This window comes from Gopherus evgoodei, chromosome 1 (assembly GCF_007399415.2).
Source record: "Gopherus evgoodei ecotype Sinaloan lineage chromosome 1, rGopEvg1_v1.p, whole genome shotgun sequence".
In the NCBI taxonomy this organism is placed as follows: domain Eukaryota; kingdom Metazoa; phylum Chordata; order Testudines; family Testudinidae; genus Gopherus; species Gopherus evgoodei.
Genome location: NC_044322.1, coordinates 362160710 through 362183045, shown reverse-complemented (window position 1 = coordinate 362183045; position 22336 = coordinate 362160710). Strand labels below are relative to the sequence as shown.

Sequence of the window (22336 nt, the reverse complement as noted above, 5' to 3'; positions counted from 1 at the left end):
TTTCATTATTAAAAACCCTAAGCTACGTTTGCCACTGGGCCTTGTGTATCCTTCTCGAAATCTCAATCCTGCAAATATTACCAGGCACGGGGTACTTATTACTGAGCGCAGCATCAGAGTTTGACCAGAGTGGCTGCATTAGTAAAGTTACTTGTATGTGTCAGGACTTGCAGCACTGAGAACCTTAGATCATACCTGGTCCTTATATATAAACTAAGCAGCAGGTGAATGCCACACTGAGCCTAAAGAAAGATAATAGAGGGTCATAAACCTGTATGAGCAGGCGAATGCATTTTAAGGGCCCGATGGACTGAAATCAATGAGAATTTTAAGTGGCTGGCATCTTTAAGGATCAGGTTCAACAAAGCAACCTCACAAGAGTCTGGGAAGCTGTCTGAAATGTGACAGAAACAGAACATTTATAGTTTACTAGAAACAAGGAGTTATGTTATCTAAAGCATAAGCTATTCAGTAAAAACTGGAGAAAATTTAAAAAGTTAGTATGTAGATATGTATCGGGGAAACAATTACAGAAAATGCAACAAATCTGGAAATTCAGTAAAATTCTCAGATTCTCTTTAAGGCTAAAGGGGCACTTTCAACCATAGTTAGGCCCAAATTTAGATTCTGCATTGAAAAAAAAGTTGCAAACCTTAAAAAATTGAAAGCTTTTTAAATTGTAATGGAAAGAGCTGTTTCAGCTTTAAGCATTCTCCTGTAGTGTCTGCATTGTACTGAGAAGCTGAAAGTGAAACAGAGAAGAATAGAAACAAAAGTGAAACTGCCTATTTTCCACGATCTTAGCTGAGTATAATAACAGAAAGAAAAGTAACCGCATAAATGGTGAAAAAGAAATTAGATTTGTAAGGCTAATTGTTTCAGTAATCCCAGGCATTCAGTTATACAAATTGTACTGAGAGTCCCTTGAATTCTGCTGCGTAAAATGAGTAGCCTTACATACTTGATTAAATCTTTTTAACTTTGAGTCTCTAGCTATATTCTGTATGGTACACATTCTGTAATCATCCTTCGCTATTTAAGGGCCAATCCTAAAACTCTACTCTACTCTACCCACCCACCTACTCCTACGGATACCTGTGGGGTTATTCACATGCGTAAAGTTACTCTGAGGCATCAAAGTTTGCAGGGCTGGTGCCTCCATTTATAAATATATTACGTCTGTAAGGCATTGAGATATGTTAATATGAAAGATGCTACTTTTTATCATCTGACTATGACAAAGTATTCCTAATTAGTAAGATAATGTACAATTCATTTAGGTCATTGCTCCAAGAGTAATAATACACGTAGAATTAACAGACTGTTACATGGTTAATTGTTATTATGGGTACTTGGAAATTGGCCACCAGAGGCTAACTCAGGACGTAGTCTATCAATCACTTCATGGATCAAGTGACATGTTATTACCTTTATAAAGCATATAGTGTAGTGTTTTGGAACAAACACTTACTGCACTGCAATGAATAGATGCTTAGAAATTAATTCCTTTGCTGTATGTCAGAATCTCTACCTGTAGAATAAAATACTGTAATGACAGGGAAGGCAAATGATTTCAGCCTAGATTCATATTGATATTGACTATCTACTTCTAAGTACAATTCTGCATGGTTAGATTCTTGCCAGGGACTCAGCAAATCACAGTATAGGAAAGACAATTAGAATTTTCTTTGATGAGTCTCGATATGCAGCTCAGTGGCACCAGAATGTTTCAGAGAGCAAGATGGATAAAGCTGCAAGCATCTCGGATAGCAAGGGCACTTGCCTTGCCATACTCAGGCCCTCTTTTCCAAGACAGGCAGGATTCATTTCAAGAAATTTGCTTGAGTGGTACAGAGTCCCACCCTTACAAGAGTGAGACAGATTTTTGAGAGCAAGTTCCTTTTACAATCTTGTTCCTTTCTACAAATTGGACAATCCCACTGTCTGTCTTCTTTTCTCTACTTCTCCCCTTTGTTATCTCCTCCCTTGTTACCTGACCTATTCTCTCTCCCTTTGAGACACTGGCAACGGTTCTAGTATTTCAGCCACAGGTAGCACTGAGTAGGGTTTAAAGTGCCTAGTGCTTCTAGTGATCACAGCCGTAGGGCCAGGGGAATAAACATGATATAAGAGATCAAGGGTATACCTAGGAGACAGTCTTGCAGCTTGAGGTCAACCCTGGGGATGGGAGTACTTGCACAGCTGTATGTTCTGATCCTGGAGCAAGGGCGTGCCTGAGTAATCACCCTTGACTATGAGATCAGCATTAATAATTTCTGGGAAAAGCCAGGCTAGTTGCAGCCACCTGGATGTTTTGAAGAAAAAGAAGAGGATGCCAACAGTCTTTTTATATTTCACATTTTCCTAGGTGTATGTGGTCTGATCCAACCTCCATTAAAGTATCATAGACTATCAGGGTTAGAAGGTCATCTAATCCAACCTGCTGCTCAAGGCAGGACCAATCCCCAGACAGATTTTTGCCCTAAGTGATCCCAAGGATTGAACCCATAACCCTGGGTTTAGTAGGCCAGTGCTCAAACCACTGAGCAACAGGAGTGTTTCCATTTATCTCACTGTGCCCTGAATCAGGCCCATGGTGAGGCACATTTTAAAAGGCTACGTAATTATCACATTGGAGTGATTGTGGCATAAAGGTAGCTCCTATTCTAAGATGGAAAAAAGCTGTAACGAGTGAGACCAGTGGTCTAGTATCCCATCTGACAACAACCGATAGCACTAGCCAGGGCCGGCTTTAGGACGTGCGGGGCCCGATTCGAATACCTGGTGGCGGTCTGGGTCTTCAGCAGGGAGTCCTTCACTCACTTTGGGTCTTCCGCGGCACTGAAAGACCTGCCGCTGAAATGCTGCTGAAGACCCGGACCGCCATCAGGTGAATAAAAATTAAAAAGGTAGGCGCTCTTCTTTAGGGTGCGGGGCCCCCTTAGGCGTGGATGCGGGGCCCGATTCCAGGCAATTGGCCTAAAGCTGGCTCTGGCACTAGCAAATTCCTGTAACAGACAATTACAGACTAACCTGTCCATAGGGGAAGTTTTTATATAACCCTAGGAAGCTAGTGGATGGCTTCTGTCTAGATTGCTAAGCTTTGATATTCCTTGGGCTATTTTTACCCAAATGTATGAGCACCCATGCCACCCAAATCGAGGGGAGCTCCAAGTCTTTACCACTTGGGAAGATCAGGCAGAAAGGAGTCTCAAGTTAGGCACCCAAAATCGGTAAACACTCCTGGAAAATTTTAGTTTCTTGTTAAGTGGCTTCACTTATTCTTTCCTAGTTGGAATAGGGAGATAATCTCTTTTGATGGTCCAGTAATTGGTTGCCATCCTGTTGTGGACTCACTTAACTGCAAATACTTATCCGATTTGAGTATTCCCAAATCTACCACACTTTCAGCATGACTTAAAGACCTTTTAGCATTTAGGAAATTAGTGATACTTTTACTTGCAGCTTACACATCTAGAAGATGCTCACAATCTTCTAATCCTCAAATAACATGCCACATTTCTTATTTCTCTCTCTTTTTCAGGCCTCAGGTTTCTCTTTTGCTCTGGTTCAACTGATTCACTTTAAATATTTCCCTGTTCCTTGCTCTCTGTATTGGATGTCTTAGGACATGATTTAGCTTCCTCTCTTCTGGTTCCTCTATGATCTTCCTCCAACAAAACTGGTTCATATAGCTCTCCTGATTTTTCTGAATCACATCAATGTAGATTTAAGTTAGATATTAGGAAAAACTTTTTAAATATAAGGATAGTTAAGCACTGAAACAAGTTACCTGATACTGGAGGTTTTTCAGAGGAGGTTAGATAAACATCTGTCAGGGATGGTCTAGGTATACTTAGCCCTGTCTCAGTGCAGGCGGACGGACTAGCCCTACATTTCTAAGATTATGGCTCACCAAAATCCAGTCACCACTTTTAGCAACCTCTAGTTTTCTGTCCTCCAAATCATGTGGGTACAGTGTTAAACAAGTTAGAGTATAGTAGGACCTCAGAGTTACGAACACCTCGGGAATGGAGGTTGTTCATAATTCTGAAATGTTCATAACACTGAACAAAACATTATGGTTGTTCTTTCAAAAGTTTACATCTGAATATTGATTTAATAGAGCTCTGAACTTTATTATGCAGAAGAAAAATAGTGCTTTTAACCATCTTAATTTAAACAAAGTAAACACAGAAACAGGTTCCTTACCTTGTCAAGTATCTTTTTTTAACTTTCCCTTTATATTTTTTAGTAGTTTTATAGTTAGGGTTTTTTTGGTTTGTTTTTTTGGTCTGCACTGCGGCCTGATTGTGTACTTCTGGTTCCAAATGAGATGTGTGGTTAACCAGCCATTCATAACTCCGGTTTTCATAAATCTGAGGTTCTATTGTATTCCCTTTCATTTTTGTATCTAATCAGTTTCACTTTCTGATTCACCTACAGAAGCACAATTATGATGAACTTGGGTATCCAGGGAAGCCAGGGGAAGTTTAAGCCCAATAGAAGGATATTTTCAAGAAATATTTTAGATAGGTTTTGCATTAAAAAAAAACACAACAAAACCCAAATTTGGATTTTGGGCCTATACTTCCTATTAATGTAAGAGGAGCATCGATACTAGGGAAATGTGCAATTCTTATACCTGAATTAAACATGAAACAGCATTTTCTTGTGGTAAGAGCAGAGGATAGGGAGTCTAAAGTCCTGGATTCTAGTCCTGGCTCAGAAACTGACATCCTTTGTGACATTAGGCAAATCTTTATACCAGATTTTTCAAACTTAGGTGCCTAAAGTTAGGCATTGACATATGGGCTGATATTCAGGCGTGCCAAGTACCCATGTTGCCTTGTCAATTTAAATAGGAGCTAGTGTGCTTAGGACCCCTAAAAATCAGTCCTCTGATTTAGCCACCCACATCTGAACATGTTGGGTGAGGCTCACAAAGGTCCTTACGTGTGTCAGTTTGGGGTTTAGGTACCTAAATCCCAGTTTTAGGCCTCACTGCAATGCATAAAATTCCTGGTGAACCCTATAGGCGCCTAAACACACTCAGCCCCTACATTTTCAGGATAGCAGTTGTCTCAGTGTCTACGCTTCTGCTTCTGGGCATGTGTACTCCTGCCTCCTTCTAGGCATCTGGATACCTATCTCCCTCCTAAGCTCCAGTGATTCACGAACCACGGGGTGAGAGGTCTGGCTCACCCGTGGGGCCCAATCCAGCAGGTGTGCTTAAGGGCCACCTACTGGAATGGGTCCCATTTATAATCTGGCAGAGTGAGTCTGTAGTGGAGGTGGCCACCTTATAGCTTTTTTACCTCAGCGGTTAGAGCATTCCCTGGGGATGTGAGAGACCTAGGTTCAATTCCCCTGAAAAGCGGACGGAAGAAAGGATTCGCACAGAAATCTCTCACTTCTCAGGCTAATGCTTCTAATCACCAGGCTGTGGGATATTCTGATGTGGGGGCTCTCCCACTCTCTCCTCTTGAAGCTGTTCCACTGTGGGCACCATGGATTAGGCTGACCTAACTATGGCGCTCAGGGTGTGAATTTTTTCACAGGGTTGAGCAACGACGCAGCTGGCTTGATCTAATTTTTAAGCATAGACCAGGCCCAAGTGTTTCTGCGACACAGCCCAGCTTCTCCTCCTGCTTGACTCAACAGTGAAGATATAATCTTGTGCTTAAAAGTCCTCAGAGGAAATTACATTGCTATCACTGAGTCATACTTACAGCTTCCAGTAGGCAGATAAGCAAAGCAGAAAACCCTTCCTAACTGCAGTGTCCTGACCAAATTGCAAGGCAGGTAATTTACTCCACCTATCACATACAGTGTATATTGGATAAAATATTCTTCACCTTCCCTCCAAACCTGCTGTTAGCTGATCAAACAGCTGTTGTGTTTCAACCCAGTTGTGGTATTCCGGTGGTAGCTGAAATAATCCATATCTGTTGTGCCTACCTACAGAAAACCATGCCATTTGGATGTGTGAGGAACTCGGTTTCCTCTTTAATTTTTTTTTCAATTGAATATATTAAATGTTCTGAGTATTGAGAGAAGTCCTAAGGGCAATGGGAATCTCATGCCTAACTGAGGAGGAAAACAGACCAAACATTATATAACATTGCAGGATCAGGGTCAGAGAATATGGACTCTAAAAGGTACATCTACCCAGGAGTTAGGCGATGCATTTCCCTAATTGGGTAGGCATACAAGGCACTAGTGCTTGAGCTAGCACACTAAAATAGGCAGTGTGGCCATGATGGCAAGGACTAGCCACCCGAGTACAAACTCATTTGACCCCTGTATAACAAATTACACACTCTTTAGGGCCGCAACACTCTCCTTTAACTGTCCCGTACCTTTATAGCACCGAACAAATAATCTATCCCTAAGCAGAACACTGGAGTGACAAATGATAAACAAAGAATAGATTTTTCAGTTGTGAGTTGTGTGTAAATTGGACACTTTACCATTTTTTTCTGGTTTAAAGTCAATTTACAAGCACCTCTTATGAAATGCTGGCTGATTCTTACTGCCTCTGCAGTGGCACTGGCAATAATCAAAGAATCTGAAGCCATTGTGCAAAATTAATAAATAACTCAGGCCTTTTTCCTGCAACATGATCTACACAAACAGGCCTCTTCATAGGCAGAGAATCAGCGCAGGAGCAGGGGGATCATCCAATATACATTGTCGACTAGGGATCTAAATAACAAGTGTCCAATACATAAATAAGCTGACCTCTTGGCTCTCTCCCCCAAACCCACTCACTTATCACAACCAGGTAATTTTCTTCACACAAAATACCACCCGGAGACAGCAGGGCAATATGACGATTTTGCTGTTCTTCTCCAGATGGAGAAATGTCTGTCTGGAAATGCTATACATTATAATAATTCAAGTAAAGTAGCAATTCATCCATGGAAAAAGTGAAGCTACACAATTCCTTTTCCAGGTGTGTATTTTTCAAGAGGTCACACTGACATGCAGGGCTTGGACAGATTTGTTTGTTTGTTTGTTTATATTTGCCCTTTTCTTGCACTGCATTATCAACAGGTAACTCAGAGCCATTCTCTTTCTTTATTTAATGACCACGCAGTTTGCTTGTTTAAAAGATAACCTCCTGGGAATAGGCTCCATGTCTCCTATGGCATGGTTAATACAGCATGGAGCACACAGCCCTGGCTTTATTTAAAAAAAAAAACTCTTCCCTCTTCAATCACTTTACAAGCAATAGTTCTGAGTTAGGCATTACATGCTACAGACACCAATGCATATTTAAGCATCAAACCCCCACTGTAAGGAGACTGGGCTGTTCCGATGGCTAAGGCTGCCTGCCATCTGCAAAAAAATTCTCTCCAAAAAAACAGGATAATCACCTCTGAAGGGAACAAATCTAAATGCCCACGTGACTGAGTCTCCTGGGCACTCCAGAGGGTTAACCATCCAAGCCCAACTGGGTGGACGGTGTCGTCTGATATTAAAAAAAAAAGAGAGAGAGAGACCCCCTCCCTCCACAAATGACCCCCTTGTGCAGAGACGCAGCCTGCCCTGTTGCCTAGATCGGCCTAAAGGATCGAGAAAATCCTGCCCAGAAACCACTCGCCCTCCCAGACGGATCAGCCCCGCTCACCTGTGCCAGCCGGTGCGGGGCCATCGAGCCGCGGCTCTCCCATGGCGGGGGGCTCCGTCTCTCCGCCGCCCCCCCGCTCCCTCAATGTGGCAGCCCCTCCCTGCCTCTCCGCATCGTGGCAGGGCAGTGGGTGGTCCCAGCTCCCTTCGGGGGCTTTACCTGCGCCTGTCCGGCCAGTCCACACAAGCAGCGGGGTCTTTCCCCGTCCCTGGGCTCGGGTCCAGGAGGGGAGGGATGATGGGGGGGGTGGGAACCCACTCATTCAATGGGGGCAAAGGGGGGTCCCCCCCGGCTCTCAAGCTGGCGCTAGGCTTGCACCGCGCTGCCAGGGAAGCGGGGAGAAAGGGCCATGGAGGGCTGGGAAGCTGGGCTTATTTTCCCCCTTTCTCTGGTCAGGGTGGCAGGTCTTCCATCCCCTCCCCCGGGCAGGCCAAGCTGCATGGCTAAGCAAAGGGAAACATGTCGGAGGCGGGCTCCGCTTTCGCAGGGGAGGTTGCCCGCACCATCCGCCAGCTCCAGGAAGTAAAACGGAGCTGGGGAGGAAAAGGAGGAGGAATCGGGGGGGGGGAAGGAGAGAGAGAAAGTGAAAACTGAACCGGAAAGCTAACGCGTTATACTTCCCGCAAGGTCACCGTGCAAGGCACCCAGGAGCTGCCTTTGCAAAGCAGCGCGAGGGGGAGTTGATTCTGCTGAGTGCCACGAAGCCTTTAGTTTTTCCCATGTGGCCATCACCAATGCAGACGAGTGGAGGGATTGGGGGTCCCCCTTCCCCTCCACGCAAGAGCAGGGAGCCAACCCGTTGGCTGAGCTTAAAAAAATCGTGCCACAAAAGTTGATCCTAAAGAGGTGTTAGCGTGTGAATGGGGCTTTCATTGTCGCGCGCTTTGAATACACACTCGAATCCCCACTTCTCCTTCCCAGCGAGGCCCAGGAGGGGATTGGGAAGGAAGAGAGAGATCTTGCATGGTCCAGCGAGACGTTTCAGTAAAAGCCTTCCTCGTTGGAAGGAATGGGGCATCCAGCTCTGCAAACCCACCCCGCCAGTGGTCTGCGTGAGCACAGTAAATCTAATTCAATACAATTAATCCGAAATCTAGGAGTCTCCATCTAAATGAAAATCTTCGGCCTGAGCGTCAGGATTAACATCTAAAGAGAACAGGAGAGTTTAAAGGGGAAAGGCAGGAAACATGACTGTTAAAAAGGTGTATTTTGAATATCAATGCCCTACATTTGGTCAAAGTATAATAGGAAATCACTCAACTTGACATGTCCCTGTTGAAAACATGCATATATTTAGGCTTGGAAAGATTAGATTTTTACATATGTCAGTAAACATGGATTGCAGGGCACACCCACAAACCAAACAAAATATATTTCCACTGATAATCACTGAAATTAGTATCAGAGGGGTAGCCGTGTTAGTCTGGATCTGTAAAAGCAGCAAAGAATCCTGTGGCACCTTATAGACAAATAGACGTTTTAGAGCATGAGCTTTCCTGGGTGAATACCCACTTCGTCGGATGCAGCTGAAATTAGTAACTGGCAAAGTAAGAAACCCCCTGCTTGAGAACTTACTAGACTTTTGAATCAGGCTTGTTACAAATGGTCTAGTGAATGGATACCAAAACCAGGTCTGATTTATGGATTTAAGCATATTTACTTTGTATATTTTGCCATGTGATGTTGGCACCCTGTGTTTGAGCAGTTTATAAAGCTTTAACTTTTTTGAATCTCGGCATCTTCTGTTGTTCAACAATTGTCCGACCACCCACAATTTCCTGCAAGTCTGAACGTTTAAATAGTTCAAAATTGGAAAAAAAAAAATCAAATTCTGCCAACCCTACATATAGTGCTATTAAAGGTTAGGATCAAAGGCCTGGATTCTCAAAGGTCTAAAAATGCCTAACTCCCTTGAAATCAATGGAAGTTATTACCTTTGAAGATATGGGCCAAAACTAAGACTTGAAGTGGGCTGAAATCAAGCATACAATGGCCCACAATATTTTTTTCCCCATTCAAAAGAAAATGATTATCAATCTCTCACTCCCGCTTTCAGCTCCCTTTCTTCCAGGGAAATATATTTAAATGAAGAAATACAGATAAATAAAGTCATTCACCTCTATCAAACCAAATTCTATTAGTAAAACTGCTGAGTGAAAATTAAAAACAGTAGATAAATAATACATGTATTTCCCTCAACCACCAAGAGCTGGCTTGTATCAGTCCATGCTGGAGTTGAGTGGTTACTTTTGTCGCTGTTTATCTTATAAAAAGGGAGTGGAGTAAGTAGGACCCATTACACTGCTCTACAGCCAAAATGCTTCTGAAATAAATGTAGTCCAACTTTACTAATTCTGGGTCACTGAGAACAAAAATGATGCTTAAAATTGTTGATTGGCTCTAGTTTTCAAGATATGCTATTGGGTCAGTATATACGACCCTTGACTTGGGAATGGCGGAGGATAAGTGAGTTATAAAGGGAAGGGATCTCAATTATATCAGAAATGACTAAAATACATCTTTGACTGGATCTATGAATAAATCTATGACTGGGTTTGGACAGTACTTGCTTTTTAGGCAAAACAATGAACGATGCAATCTCAAGCTGGTATTGCGTCATACATGATATGAATTGCATCATGTTATTCCTAGAAGTCATGGATGATGCAATCATAACGAAGCTTACATCACTCTGCTGAACAAATTATCCTATATCAGCTCTAGAAATCATACAGTGTCATGCTCTCTTATTTGTCAGTGTTTGATTTTGCAAAGGGACACATTTCTGTTTAGCCAAAGTGAGCAGAGATGCCTCGTACTTGTGTGAACAGTGCAGATAACTTCTGCTACGTTTGTGGTGAAGTGACTTTTGCATCACAAAAGCGCAGTATAACCACTATGGTTAAGAAAGCCTATCACCTTTATTTTGGCTGCAAAATTGGAGATCAGGACAAGAGGTGGGCCCCACACATATGCTGCAACACTTGTGCAACAAATCTTCACCAGTGGTTGAACAGGAAAAGGAAATCTATGCCTTTTGCAGTGCCAATGATTTGGAGAGAGCCAACAGATCATACCAGCAATTGTTACTTCTGCATGGTGCCTCCAGTTGGGAAAGGTGTGTCAAAGAAGAAAAAGTGGACTGTGCATTATCCAAACATTCCATCAGCTATACGCCCAGTACCCCACGGAGAAGGACTGACGGTTCCTGATACCAGAATCATTCTCACTTGAGTCAGATGAGGAAGAGGAAGAGGATGAAACTTCTGGTCCTGAACCATCAATGTCACAGGACCCACATTTTCTCCCATCCTCCTCCTCTGAACCACACCTCATAACACAAGGTGAACTGAATGACCTTGTCAGGGATTTGGAACTACCCAAGAGTAAGGCAGAGCTGCTGGGCTCCAGACTACAGCTGTGGAATCTCCTGGCAGGCTATCAGGGCAAATGGAGCCCATCAATGCTTGCAGACTATTGCTGGACAGTGACAAGAGATGCTCCATTTAATGAATACAAGAGACAAGCCAAGAAGCGCCGAGTAGACACTGAATAGGACTAAACTACGTACATAATAGTTTTTTCCCTTTTGTTTCATAATAAATTTTATTTATATAACCCTTTTGCTGATTTTTAAAGTGTTACATAAACAGGACAGGTGAAATATTATCATGTAAAGCAACCATAAACACATGAAAAGACCTAGGTTTACAATTTATGATTAAAACTCTACTATCTACACAATATACATAGACATAAAACGTAAAAACTTAAATACTTTAGAAACAGTAGCCAATCAGTTGTTTTAATTGTCATATTTGAATTCAGCACATCAAAATACATAATAAATATCACATTTTATCTCTGAAACAGACAACTTCTCAAAAACTGTAGACCAGTGTTATTGATATTTTGGCTCTGACCCCAGCTTTCTCCACCCCTTTAAATTTAACTGGTTGATTTTATTGCTTCTCTGTGCCTGGAATAGGCCTGGCAAAATACACAGGGCAGGGAGGTCTTGCTTTACTGAGTCACTCATGATACCTGTGGATGCCAACCTTGTGTTTGCTCCAGTGAATGACTGTAGTTGGGTTTAGGTTCATTATTACTTACTGAACTGCTATCTATCTATCTGGGGAGTACATTTGAAGACTGAGCTAACACAGCCCCTTATAGGTGTTGCAATAGATGGCCTAATCTAGACGGCACTGATATAAGGGCTTGCGGTACCTGTAATTGTACCACATTATTATTGCCTGGAATCTTCAACTCATGATCTCTTCATTCTGGGCATCATATAAACATGTAGTAAACACCATCTTCATTGATTTGAGTTGCAGCAGTGTGTCGAGGCCCCAGCTGAGAGCAGGGCCCTATAGATGCTATATACTGTCAGAGTAAGAGCGTCCCTCCCCCCAAAGAACTAATAAGAGTACACAAGACACACAAAGAGTGGGAGAGGAAATGGGGGCACGGACAGACATAATGACTTGCCTGACATCACACACAGGTCAATGGCAGAGCCAAAGACGCAAGAGAGTACAAATAATTCTTTCACCTAAGAATCTCAAAGCAGCTTACAATTAATTAAACCACATAACCACCTGTAGTGAGGCGGTGTGGCGCCCCACCGCCCTGGAGGAGGAAGAGCCTATCTGGAGGCTGGAGTGGGCGGAGCTAGGGACCTCTGAGCCCGCCCCTCAGCGGGTCAGGTGGTGACCTGGAACTATAAAAGCCGGCCCTCAGAGCTCAGTAGGAGCCCAGCCACCGGAGAGAGCATTTGTCCCCAGGCAGCCCAAGACTGGGAAGCTCCTGCGGCCCAAGGCGGCCACCCGGACTAGCCAGGCCTACCCCGTGCCCGCTACCCTGAGGAGCTGCCGGGCCTACCCCGTGCCCGCTATCCGGAGGAGTTGCCGGATCTGCCGACCAGCCCCTGCCCCGACGAACCCATGCTCCTGGACCCCCCAGAGGCCAACGCCAGGACCCAGGTAGGGCCCAAGGGGGAGTGTGGAAGTAGCCTGGGGGCAGCCAACCCCAGTCTGGCTGCAGCCCTACCAGAGCCTATGTCGGTGTGTTGTGGCCAGGATCCCCACTGACTAAGCAGCAGATGTCCAGCCGCTGCTAGGATCCCGGGCTGGGACACAGTGGTGTGGGAGGGCCTGCATCTCCCCTGCCACCCAACTCCGGGGTGGCAGACTCCCCCTCTTCTTGGCCTGAGGAGGCCAGAGCCCATTATTACTGCTCAGCCCTGCCTGAGGGCCTGACCACCTTGACTCGGCATTTGTTGCCCTGCCCTGCCCTAGGGCCGGGCTTAAAACTATTATTACAGCTCAGCCCTGCCTGGGGGCCTGAGCCCCATGGCTCAGTGTTTGTTGCCTCCCGGCCGGACTAATTTCTTGGGCCCATCAGTGTGTAGTGAGCCGATGTGGCTTCCCACCGCCCCGGAGAGAGTCGAGCCCCAGGGAACTCTTGTACACCTCCAAGACATAGGTAAATGTTCTGTTATCCCCATATAATTTCAGAGGGCAAAACGAAGGCACACAGGGGCTACGTGACTTGCCTCAGGTCACATGATAAGTCAGTAGCAGAGTTGGGAGTATGACAGGAGTTCTGACTTCTAGTATATCACATTCTCCACTGAACAACATAGCTCAGGCTTGTTAGAGCCCTTCTAGGTCCCGTTGCCTTACCAGAAATCTACCCATTGGCATTCTTGGCCCTAAATCCACCAAGTAAGATTAATTTTAGAAATCTTTCCAGATCCTAGATAGTTTGGGGGTAAAAATAGTTTTCCAGGTTCCATTGTTCTCATTCCAAGGTTAGATGATTTAGAAAAACCTTCTCCAGGCCAGAGTTCCAACCTGCCCCTTCAAGGGCATATAAAGTAGTCCATGTCTGTGGATCCTGCCACTGGGACACATCAAAAAGGCCATTTACTTCCCTGCTTTTATTATAAAATGTAGAATCAGAGAACATCATGGTTGGAAGGGTTCTCAGGTGGTCATCTTGTCCAACCCCCTGCTCAAAGCAGGACCAGTCCCCAACTAAATCATCCCAGCCAAGGCTTTGTCAAGCCTGACCTTAAAACCTCTAAGGAAGGAGATTCCCCCATATCCCTAGGTAACCCATTCCAGTGCTTCATCACCCTCCTAGGGAAAAAGTTTTTCCTAATATCCAACCTAGACCTCCCCCACTGCAACTTGAGACCATTCGAACTTGAGAATGAAATTGCGAGTCCATCTGTTTCTTTCGCAAGCTGTAAAGTGCTCACGCATTACAGCAGGGAGTGTGCTAAAAACACAGGTCATATTAGAATCAATTCTGGATTTCTAATGCCAGCTTCTGTTCTCAGTGCTCTGTTCCAGTCTCTCGGTGAGAAGGGCATTAGCAGTTCCTCTAGCTTACTGTTTTCTGTGAGCTAAATAGAATTTTATGTAGAGATGGCACCCTAATTAGAGCGACTGTAGCTTTTCTAAATGTTTGTTCGTGCCCTCTTGTAGGTGCATTTGTGCGACTTGAAATAATAGAAGCAGCTTTCACCTAGCTTTGATGAGGTCCTTATTACTGGCTGTACTATATTTTTGGCTTCCCTGAAACAATGACTCATCTTCAGTTTTGGCGTTAAGTACAGCGAGGAAACCTAAAATAAAGAAGTCACCATTTGTAGACCAAGTTCCTTGTTTGTTTAGTCAGAAAAACTGAATGACAGAATCAGATACTTTCAGCCATTTTGGAAATAAAAAATAAGGTTATGTTAAAATGTTTTGAACTGGAGGGGAAAAAGGGGATATTTTGAATTCTGAAATTGACTTTGTTTAAAGGTGACAAGCAAGGATAAAAAGTAATGAGATGGCAATAGTATTGTGGTAGTATACAGTCATGGACCAGCATCCCATTGCTCTAGCTGCTGTGCAAACGCAGAAGAAAAATATTGTCCCTGTCCCAAAAAAACTCACTAATATCAGGCTTGGTCCTTGGACCTAAAATTCAGGTCAACAGAACTATGTTAGTTAGTTAGTGTGAAAAATCTCCCTCCCTCAATGGCATAGCTACACTGACCCACCCCCTAGTTTAAAAGCAGCTAAGTCAATGTAAGAATGCTTCCATTAATGGAGATCTGTTGTTCAGGGAGCTGCTGTTCTTAGACTGGCCTGGTCTGCATTACAGAGTTAGATCGACCTCTTTGTACATGTGTCTATGCTCAAATTTGTCTCTGGCCGATGTAAGCACCCAGTTCCGGTGACTCAGTAAAACCACCTTTCTGAACAATGTTGACCTACTGAGGCTGATGCAGTGCTAGTGTAGACACTGTGTGACTTGTGAGAACCCTAGGAGTCCTGCGACAGTGACTGCTCTGATCTCAATTGTGAACTCCACTGCCCAGGGATCATGGAGACTTGAAGCCACGTCCTCCCCCTTAATACACCCTACGTATTCTTGAAATGCTTTTTCCAGACTGCCCACAGTGGCAAGCACAACAAGCAGCTCTTTCTTGTTTCATGCAGCTGCCCAGCTGCCTATGCTGGTTTCATGCACTACATGCTACTCCTGCCTGGAGCAGACAGGAGGTTTTGGATCTCCTGGGCCTAAGAGGAGAGGACAGCTATGGCCAGCCACAGAAACATGGACATCTATGAAAAGTTTGCATAGGGGATGCAGGCAATGAGGTAGGACAGGGATCAGCACCAGTGCCATGTGAAAGTGAAGGCACTTTGGAAGGCAGCCACAAGGCCAGGGAGACCAACAATTGATCTGGTGTTGAGCCATAGACCTGGCGCTTTTGCAATGAGCTGGATACCGTACTTGGTGGAGACCCCACTAACACCCCACAAACCACCGCAGATACCTTTGAGGAGCCCGAGACACAGACCTTTGTTGTGAACAGTGAGGCGAAGAAGAGAAGGGGTGAGGGGAGATGCAATGGGGTGGCAGGATCCAGCTATGTCACAAGCCAGGATCTGTTCAATAAATGATTTAGATAAAGGCACAGAGAGTACACATATAAAGTTCGCTGATGATACCAAGCTGGGAGGGGCTGAAAGTGCTTTGAAGTTTAGAATTAAAATTCAGAATGATCTGGACAAACTGTTGAAATGGTCTGACGTAAAGAGGATGAAATTAAGTAAGGACAAATGCAAAGTACTGTAGTTAGAAAGGAACAATCAGTTGCACACATACAGAAGGGGAAATGACTGCCCAGGAAGGAGTACTGCAGAAAAGGATCTGGGGGTCACAGTGCATCACAAGCTAAATATGAGTCAACAGTGTAACACTGTTGCAAAAAAAGCAAACATCATCCTGGAATGTATTAGCAGGATTGTTGTAAGCCAGACACGAGAAGTAATTCTTCCGCTCATACTGCACTGATAAGGCCTCAGCTGGAGTATTGTGTCCAGTTCTGGGAGCCACATTTGAGGAAAGATGTGGACAAACTGGATAAAGTCCAGAGGAAAGCAACACAAATGATTAACAATTTAGAAAACATAACCAATGAGGAAAGGTTGAAAAAAAATGAGTTTGTTTAGTCTGGAGAAGAGAAGACTGAGAGGGGACATATAACAGTTTTCCAGTATATGAAAGGTTGTTACAAGGAGGAAAGAGAAATATTGTTCTCCTTAAGCTCTGAGGATAGAACAAGAAGCAATGGGCTTAAATTGCAGCATGGATGGTTTAGGTTGGACATTATGAAAAATGTCCTATCAGAGTAAAAGAAGCCCTTCAGGATTTCCATCATGATTTCAACAATTTTCACCCCACCATCAATCTCAGCCTGGACCAGTCCACACAAGAGATCCACTTCCTGGACATTACAGCACTAATAAATGATGTCCACATAAACAGCACCCTATACCGGAAACCTACTGACCACTATACTTACCTACATGCCTCCAGCTTTCATCCAGACCACACCACTCGATCCATTCTCTACAGCCAAGCTCTATGCTACAATCGCATTTGCTCCAACCCCTCAGGCAGAGACAAACACCTGCAAGATCTTCATCAAGCATTCTTACAACTACAATACCCACCTGCTGAAGTGAAGAAACAGATTGACAGAGTCAGAAGAGTACCCAGAAGTCACCTACTACAGGACAGGCCCAACAAAGAAAGTAACAGAATGCCACTAGCCATCACATTCAGCCCCTAACTAAAACCTCTCCAGAGCATCATCAAGGATCTACAACCTATCCTGAAGGACGATCCATCATTCTCACAGATCTTGGAAGACAGGCCAGTCCTTGCTTACAGACAGCCCCCAAATACCAGCAACCACACACCACACAACAAAAACACTAACCCAGGAACCTATCCTTGCAACAAAGCCCATTGCCAACTCTGTCCACATATCTATTCAGGAGATACCATCATAGGATCTAATCACATCAACCGCACTATCAGAGGCTCGTTCACCTGCACATCTACCAATGTGATATCTGCCATCATGTGCCAGCAATTCCCCTCTGCCATGTACATTGGCCAGACTGGACAGTCTCTACGTAAAGAATAATGGACACAAATCAGACGTCAAGAATTATAACATTTAAAAACCAGTTGGAGAACACTTCAACCTCCTTGGCCACTCGATTACAGACCTAAAAGTCACAATATTACATAAAAAAAACTTCAAAAACAGACTCCAACGAGAGACTGCTGAATTGGAATTAATTTGCAAATTGGACACCATTAAATTAAGTTTGAATAAAAACTAGGAGTGGATGGGCCATTACACAAAGTAAAGCTATTTCCCCATGTTTATCTCTCCCCACCCCACTCACAGTTCCTTATATCTCCTTGTCAAGTGCTGGAAATGGGACATTTTCATTACCACTACAAACAGTTATTTTTCTCTCCTGCTAACAACATCTCACCTTAACTGATCACTCTCCTTATAATGTGTATCGTAACACCCATTGTTTCATGTTCCCCTGTGTATATATATATCTTCCTTCTGTGTTTTCCACTACATGCATCCAATGAAGTGAGCTGTAGCCCACAACAGCTTATGCTACAATAAATGTGTTAGGGCTTGGCTACACTGGAGAGTTGCAGCACTGGTGGTGGCTTCACAGCGCTGCAACTCACTCATCATCCACACTTGCAAGGTACATACAGCGCTGTATCTTCCTGGCTACAGCGCTGGCTGTACTCCACCTCGGCCTGGGGAATAACGACTGCAGCGCTGGTGATGAAGCGCTGCTCCGCCAGTGTGGCCACCAAAAGCACTGTTATTGGCCTCCAGAGATATTCAGAGGTATCCCAGAATGCCTGTTCAGCCATTCTGCTCATCAGTTTGAACTCCACTGCCCTGGCCTCAGGTGACCCGCCCTTTAAATGCCCCGGGAATTTAAAAAATCCCCTTCCTGTTTGCTCAGCCAGGTGTGGAGTGCAATCAATGAATCTTTCCAGGTGACCATGCCTCCACGCGCCAAACGAGCCCCAGCATGGAGCAATGGTGAGTTGCTGGACCTCATCAGTGTTTGGGGGGAGGAAGCTGTGCAGTCCCATCTGTGCTCTAGGAATTACGATACCTATGGGCAGATATCAAAGGCCATGCTGGAAAGGGGCCATGACCGGGACGTGCTGCAGTGCAGGGTTAAAGTGAAGGAGCTGCAGAGTGCCTACTGCAAAGCCCACAAGGGAAACCGCCGTTCCAGTGCTGCCCCCATGACCTGCCATTTTTACAAAGAGCTGGACGCAATACTTGGGGGTGACCCCATCACCACTCCGAGGACCACGATGGACACTTCAGAGCGGGATGGGAGGAGGAAAGTGGGGGAGGAGGAAACCGAGCGTGAGGGTACTGGGGTAGGGGGAGACATCCCGGAGTCCCTGGAGGCATGCAGCCAGGAGCTTTTCTCAAGCCAGGAGGACAGTCGCAGCAGCCAGTACTTGGTGGAGGACAAACAGAGGAGCAGGTTCCTGGTAAGCAGCTTTTATTTTCAGGATGGAAATTTTTCAGGGGAGGAGGGAGGGTTAGGGCTGCATGCATGCGTGCCTAGATGCAGAACAGCACACTGATGTGGTCTATCACGTCGCGGTAGTCGGCCTCGGTAATCTCTTCAAAAGTTTCAGCCAGAGCGTGGGCAATGCGCTTGCGCAGCTTTCTTGGGAGAGCCACTGTGGTCCTTGTCCCAGTCAGGCTAACGCATCCTCGCCACTGTGCCGCGAGGGGTGGGAGGACCATTGCTGCACACAGGCAAGCTGCATAGGGGCCAGGGTGAAATCCGCATTGCTGTAGAAGACCCTCCCACTCTTCCCAGGTGACCCGCAGCAGCGAGAGATCTTCCAGGATCAACTCCTGTGGAAAATGTTGGGATAGTGTTCAGTGTGGGTGCCCCCTGCAGCTGTTTGCTTTCCCCAACGCACAAAAACCCCGAGGACAGTACAGCCCTGAAGCAATCAGTCCCCCTTGCTCACCATTTTGGGGATCCTGTGGATTATGTGCGCTCTCTTTGGGATGGGAAAATTATGCTATTGTGAAGAATGTTACCCCTTCACTGTGTGGGAATAACTGCCTGAGATATAAACAATGCTGCCTCTGTTAAGTTTTGCCTTTTTTGCCTTTCCACACGCAACCTTGAGTTCTTCGCTGCCCAAAGATTCCAATAGCTCAAAGATTCCAAAAACCTCCGGAAGAAGCCGCGAAAAAGCAAAGAAGACCTGCTGCAGCAGATATGGATCACTCTGCCACAGAGAATCAAGAAGTGCAAGACTGGAGGGAAAGGGAAAGCAGGATCAGCAAGAAAAACGCAGTGGCCAGGAAGAAAAGCACAAAGCAGCTGATAAGCATCCTAACGCACCAAGCAGACTCTATCCAGGCGCTCGTAGCCATGCAGGCAGAGCACTACTGCACCACGGCCTCTCGTCCCAAAGCTCTTTCCCTTGTGCCCCAATGTCAGCTCCAAACCCTCTTCCCCACCATCCAGGTTCTTACCACCACCAGCTGCCCCCAACACCTGTATGTTTACCAACCAGCCCTGAGAACTACGACCGTTACCCTCTGCACTCAACCCCCATTACCATGCAGTATAGGCATCTTGAAGTGCAGCAGTCATTGCACAGCACTCCAGACAGGACATATTCAAACCTGTGACTGTACAGTTCCCCACCACACCCTCCTGCTCTTTTAGGTTCCCAAAATGTTGTGTTTCTGTCAGTAAAGTTATTTTCTTTTCAATAAATGAATTCTTGGCTTTGAAAACAGTCTTTATTATTGCAGAAAGTCAAAGATACCTTAGCCCAGGAAAGAAACAGGCACTGCAAATCAGCTTAGGAAACACAGATTCCTACTGATATTGTAACCACTGCACTTCACTCTCGTGCAAGGCACCAAACATTACTGTTTGGTTTTGTGGAGGAACTCAAATTCCTTCCTCAAGGCATCCCTAATCCTTGCAGCCCTGTACTGGGCCTTTCTAGTAGCCTTGCTCTCTGGCTGTGCAAATTCAGTCTCCAGGCGTTGAACCTCAGAGGTCCATGCCTGACTGAATCTTTCACCCTTCCCTTCACAAATATTATGGAGGGTACAGCACGCGGATATAACCGCGGGGATGCTGCTTTCCCCCAAGTCTAGCTTCCCATACAGAGATCGCCAGCGCCCCTTTAAATGGCCAAAAGCACACTCCACAGTCATTCGGCACTGGCTCAGCCTGTAGTTGAACCAGTCCTTGCTCCTGTCAAGCTTCCCTGTATATGATTTCATGAGCCAAGGCATTAACGGGTAAGCGGGGTCTCCAAGGATCACAATGCAGCAAAGAATCCTGTGGCACCTTATAGACTAACAGACGTTTTGGAGCATGAGCTTTCGTGGGTGAATACCCACTTCGTCAGATGCATGTAGTGGAAATTTCCAGGGGCAGGTATATATATGCAGGCAAGCTAGAGATAATGAGGTAGTTCAATCAGGGAGGATGAGGCCCTGTTCTAGCAGTTGAGGTGTGAAAACCAAGGGAGGAGAAACTGGTTTTGTAATTGGCAAGCCATTCATAGTCTTTATTTAATCCTGAGCTGATGGTGTCAAATTTGCAGATGAACTGAAGCTCAGCAGTTTCTCTTTGAAGTCTGGTCCTGAAGTTTTTTTGCTGCAGGATGGCCACCTTAAGGTCTGCTATAAGGATCACAATGGGCATTTCAACGTCCCCTACTGTGATCTTCCGTTCTGGGAAAAAAAGTCCCTGCCTGCAGCTTCCTGAACAGGCCACTGTTCCGAAAGATGCGTGCATCATGCACCTTTCCAGGCCAGCCTGTGTTAATGTCAATGAAACGCCTAGGGTGATCCACAAGCACCTGGAGAACCACAGAGAAATACCCCTTCTGATTAACGTACTCGGATGCTAGGTGAGATGGTGCCATAGGAATATGCGTCCATCTATCGCCCCTCCACAGTTAGGGAAACCCATTTGTGCAAAGCCATCCATAATGTCCTGCACTTTCCCCAGAGTCACGGTTCTTCTTAACAGGATGCAATTAATGGCCCTGCAAACTTGCATCAACACGATTCCAATGGTCGACTTTCCCACTCCAAACTGGTTCCCGACCGATCGGTAGCTGTCTGGAGTTGCCAGCTTCCAGATTGCAATAGCCGCCTGCTTCTGCACCATCAGGGCAGCTCTCAATCTCGTGTCCTTATGCCGCAGGGTGGGGGCGAGCTCAGCACACAGTCCCATGAAAGTGGCTTTTCTTATCTGAAAGTTCTGCAGCCACTGCTCGTCATCCCAGACTTCCATGACGATGTGATCCCGCCACTCAGTGCTTGTTTCCCGAGCCCCAAAACGGCGTTCCACGGTGCTGAGCATTTCCATGAATGCCAGAAGCAATTTAATGTCATATGCGTCAAGCGACTCGTTATCATCGTCAGACTCCGCATCAATTTGAATCTTAAGGAATAGCTCAACTGCCAAACATGATGTGCTGGCAAGACTCGTCAGCATACTCCTCAGCAGTTCGGGCTGCATTTCCCACAGAAATTGCGCTGTACAGAAACCGTTGAGAGAGTCAAGATGGCACCAAACATGGACGGAAAAACAGAGATTGCTGAGATGTGAAGCGATATATCACGGGGTGTTGGGACAGGAAGCAGAATGACCCGCCCCCTCTGCTCCCTTCCCACAACCCACAGCGCCAAAATGGCACCAAAATGGAACGAGGTGCTCTGTGGGATAGCTGCCCATAATGCACCACTCCCAACAGCGCTGCAAATGCTGCAAATGTGGCCACACTGCAGCGCTGGTAGCTGTCAGTGTGGCCACACTCCAGCGCTTTCCCTACACAGCTGTACGAAGACAGCTTTAACTCCCAGCGCTGCACACCTGCAAGTGTAGCCAAACCCTCAGTCTCTAAGGTGCCACAAGTACTCCTATTCCTGTCCGAGTAGTTAAGCACTGGAATAAATTGCCTAGGGAGGTTGTGGAATCTCTGTCATTGGAGGTTTTTAAGAACAGGTTGGAGAAACACCTATCAGGAATAGTTTAGTTATTATATAGTCCTGCCATGTGTGCAGGGGACTGGACTAGATGACCTCTTGGGATCCCTACCAGGCTTATGATTCTGTGATTTTTAAGACTCCACCACAGTTTAGCCAGCGAGTACAGATGAGCCTGAAGAAGGGGAAGAGACCTTAGGTGAGAGTATGCATGCATTTTTCCTTACAATGTTTAAATGTAAACTTGGTGCCCAGCCCAGCCCCAAGTTAACAAGACA

At 45.4% G+C, this 22336-nt stretch overlaps 1 protein-coding gene across 2 annotated transcripts in view; it reads right to left on the bottom strand.

The window, feature by feature from the left end:
• TASOR2 (transcription activation suppressor family member 2) overlaps positions 1 to 8209 on the bottom strand; it is a 70847-nt gene extending 62638 nt beyond the window's left edge. For both annotated transcript variants that reach the window (XM_030577611.1, XM_030577686.1), the window contains exon 1: positions 7637 to 8209. In XM_030577611.1, the coding sequence (XP_030433471.1) occupies positions 7637 to 7898 (262 nt within the window). In that variant the 5' untranslated portion in view covers positions 7899 to 8209. The remainder of the gene's footprint in view (positions 1 to 7636) is intronic.
• Positions 8210 to 22336: the final 14127 nt, after the last annotated feature.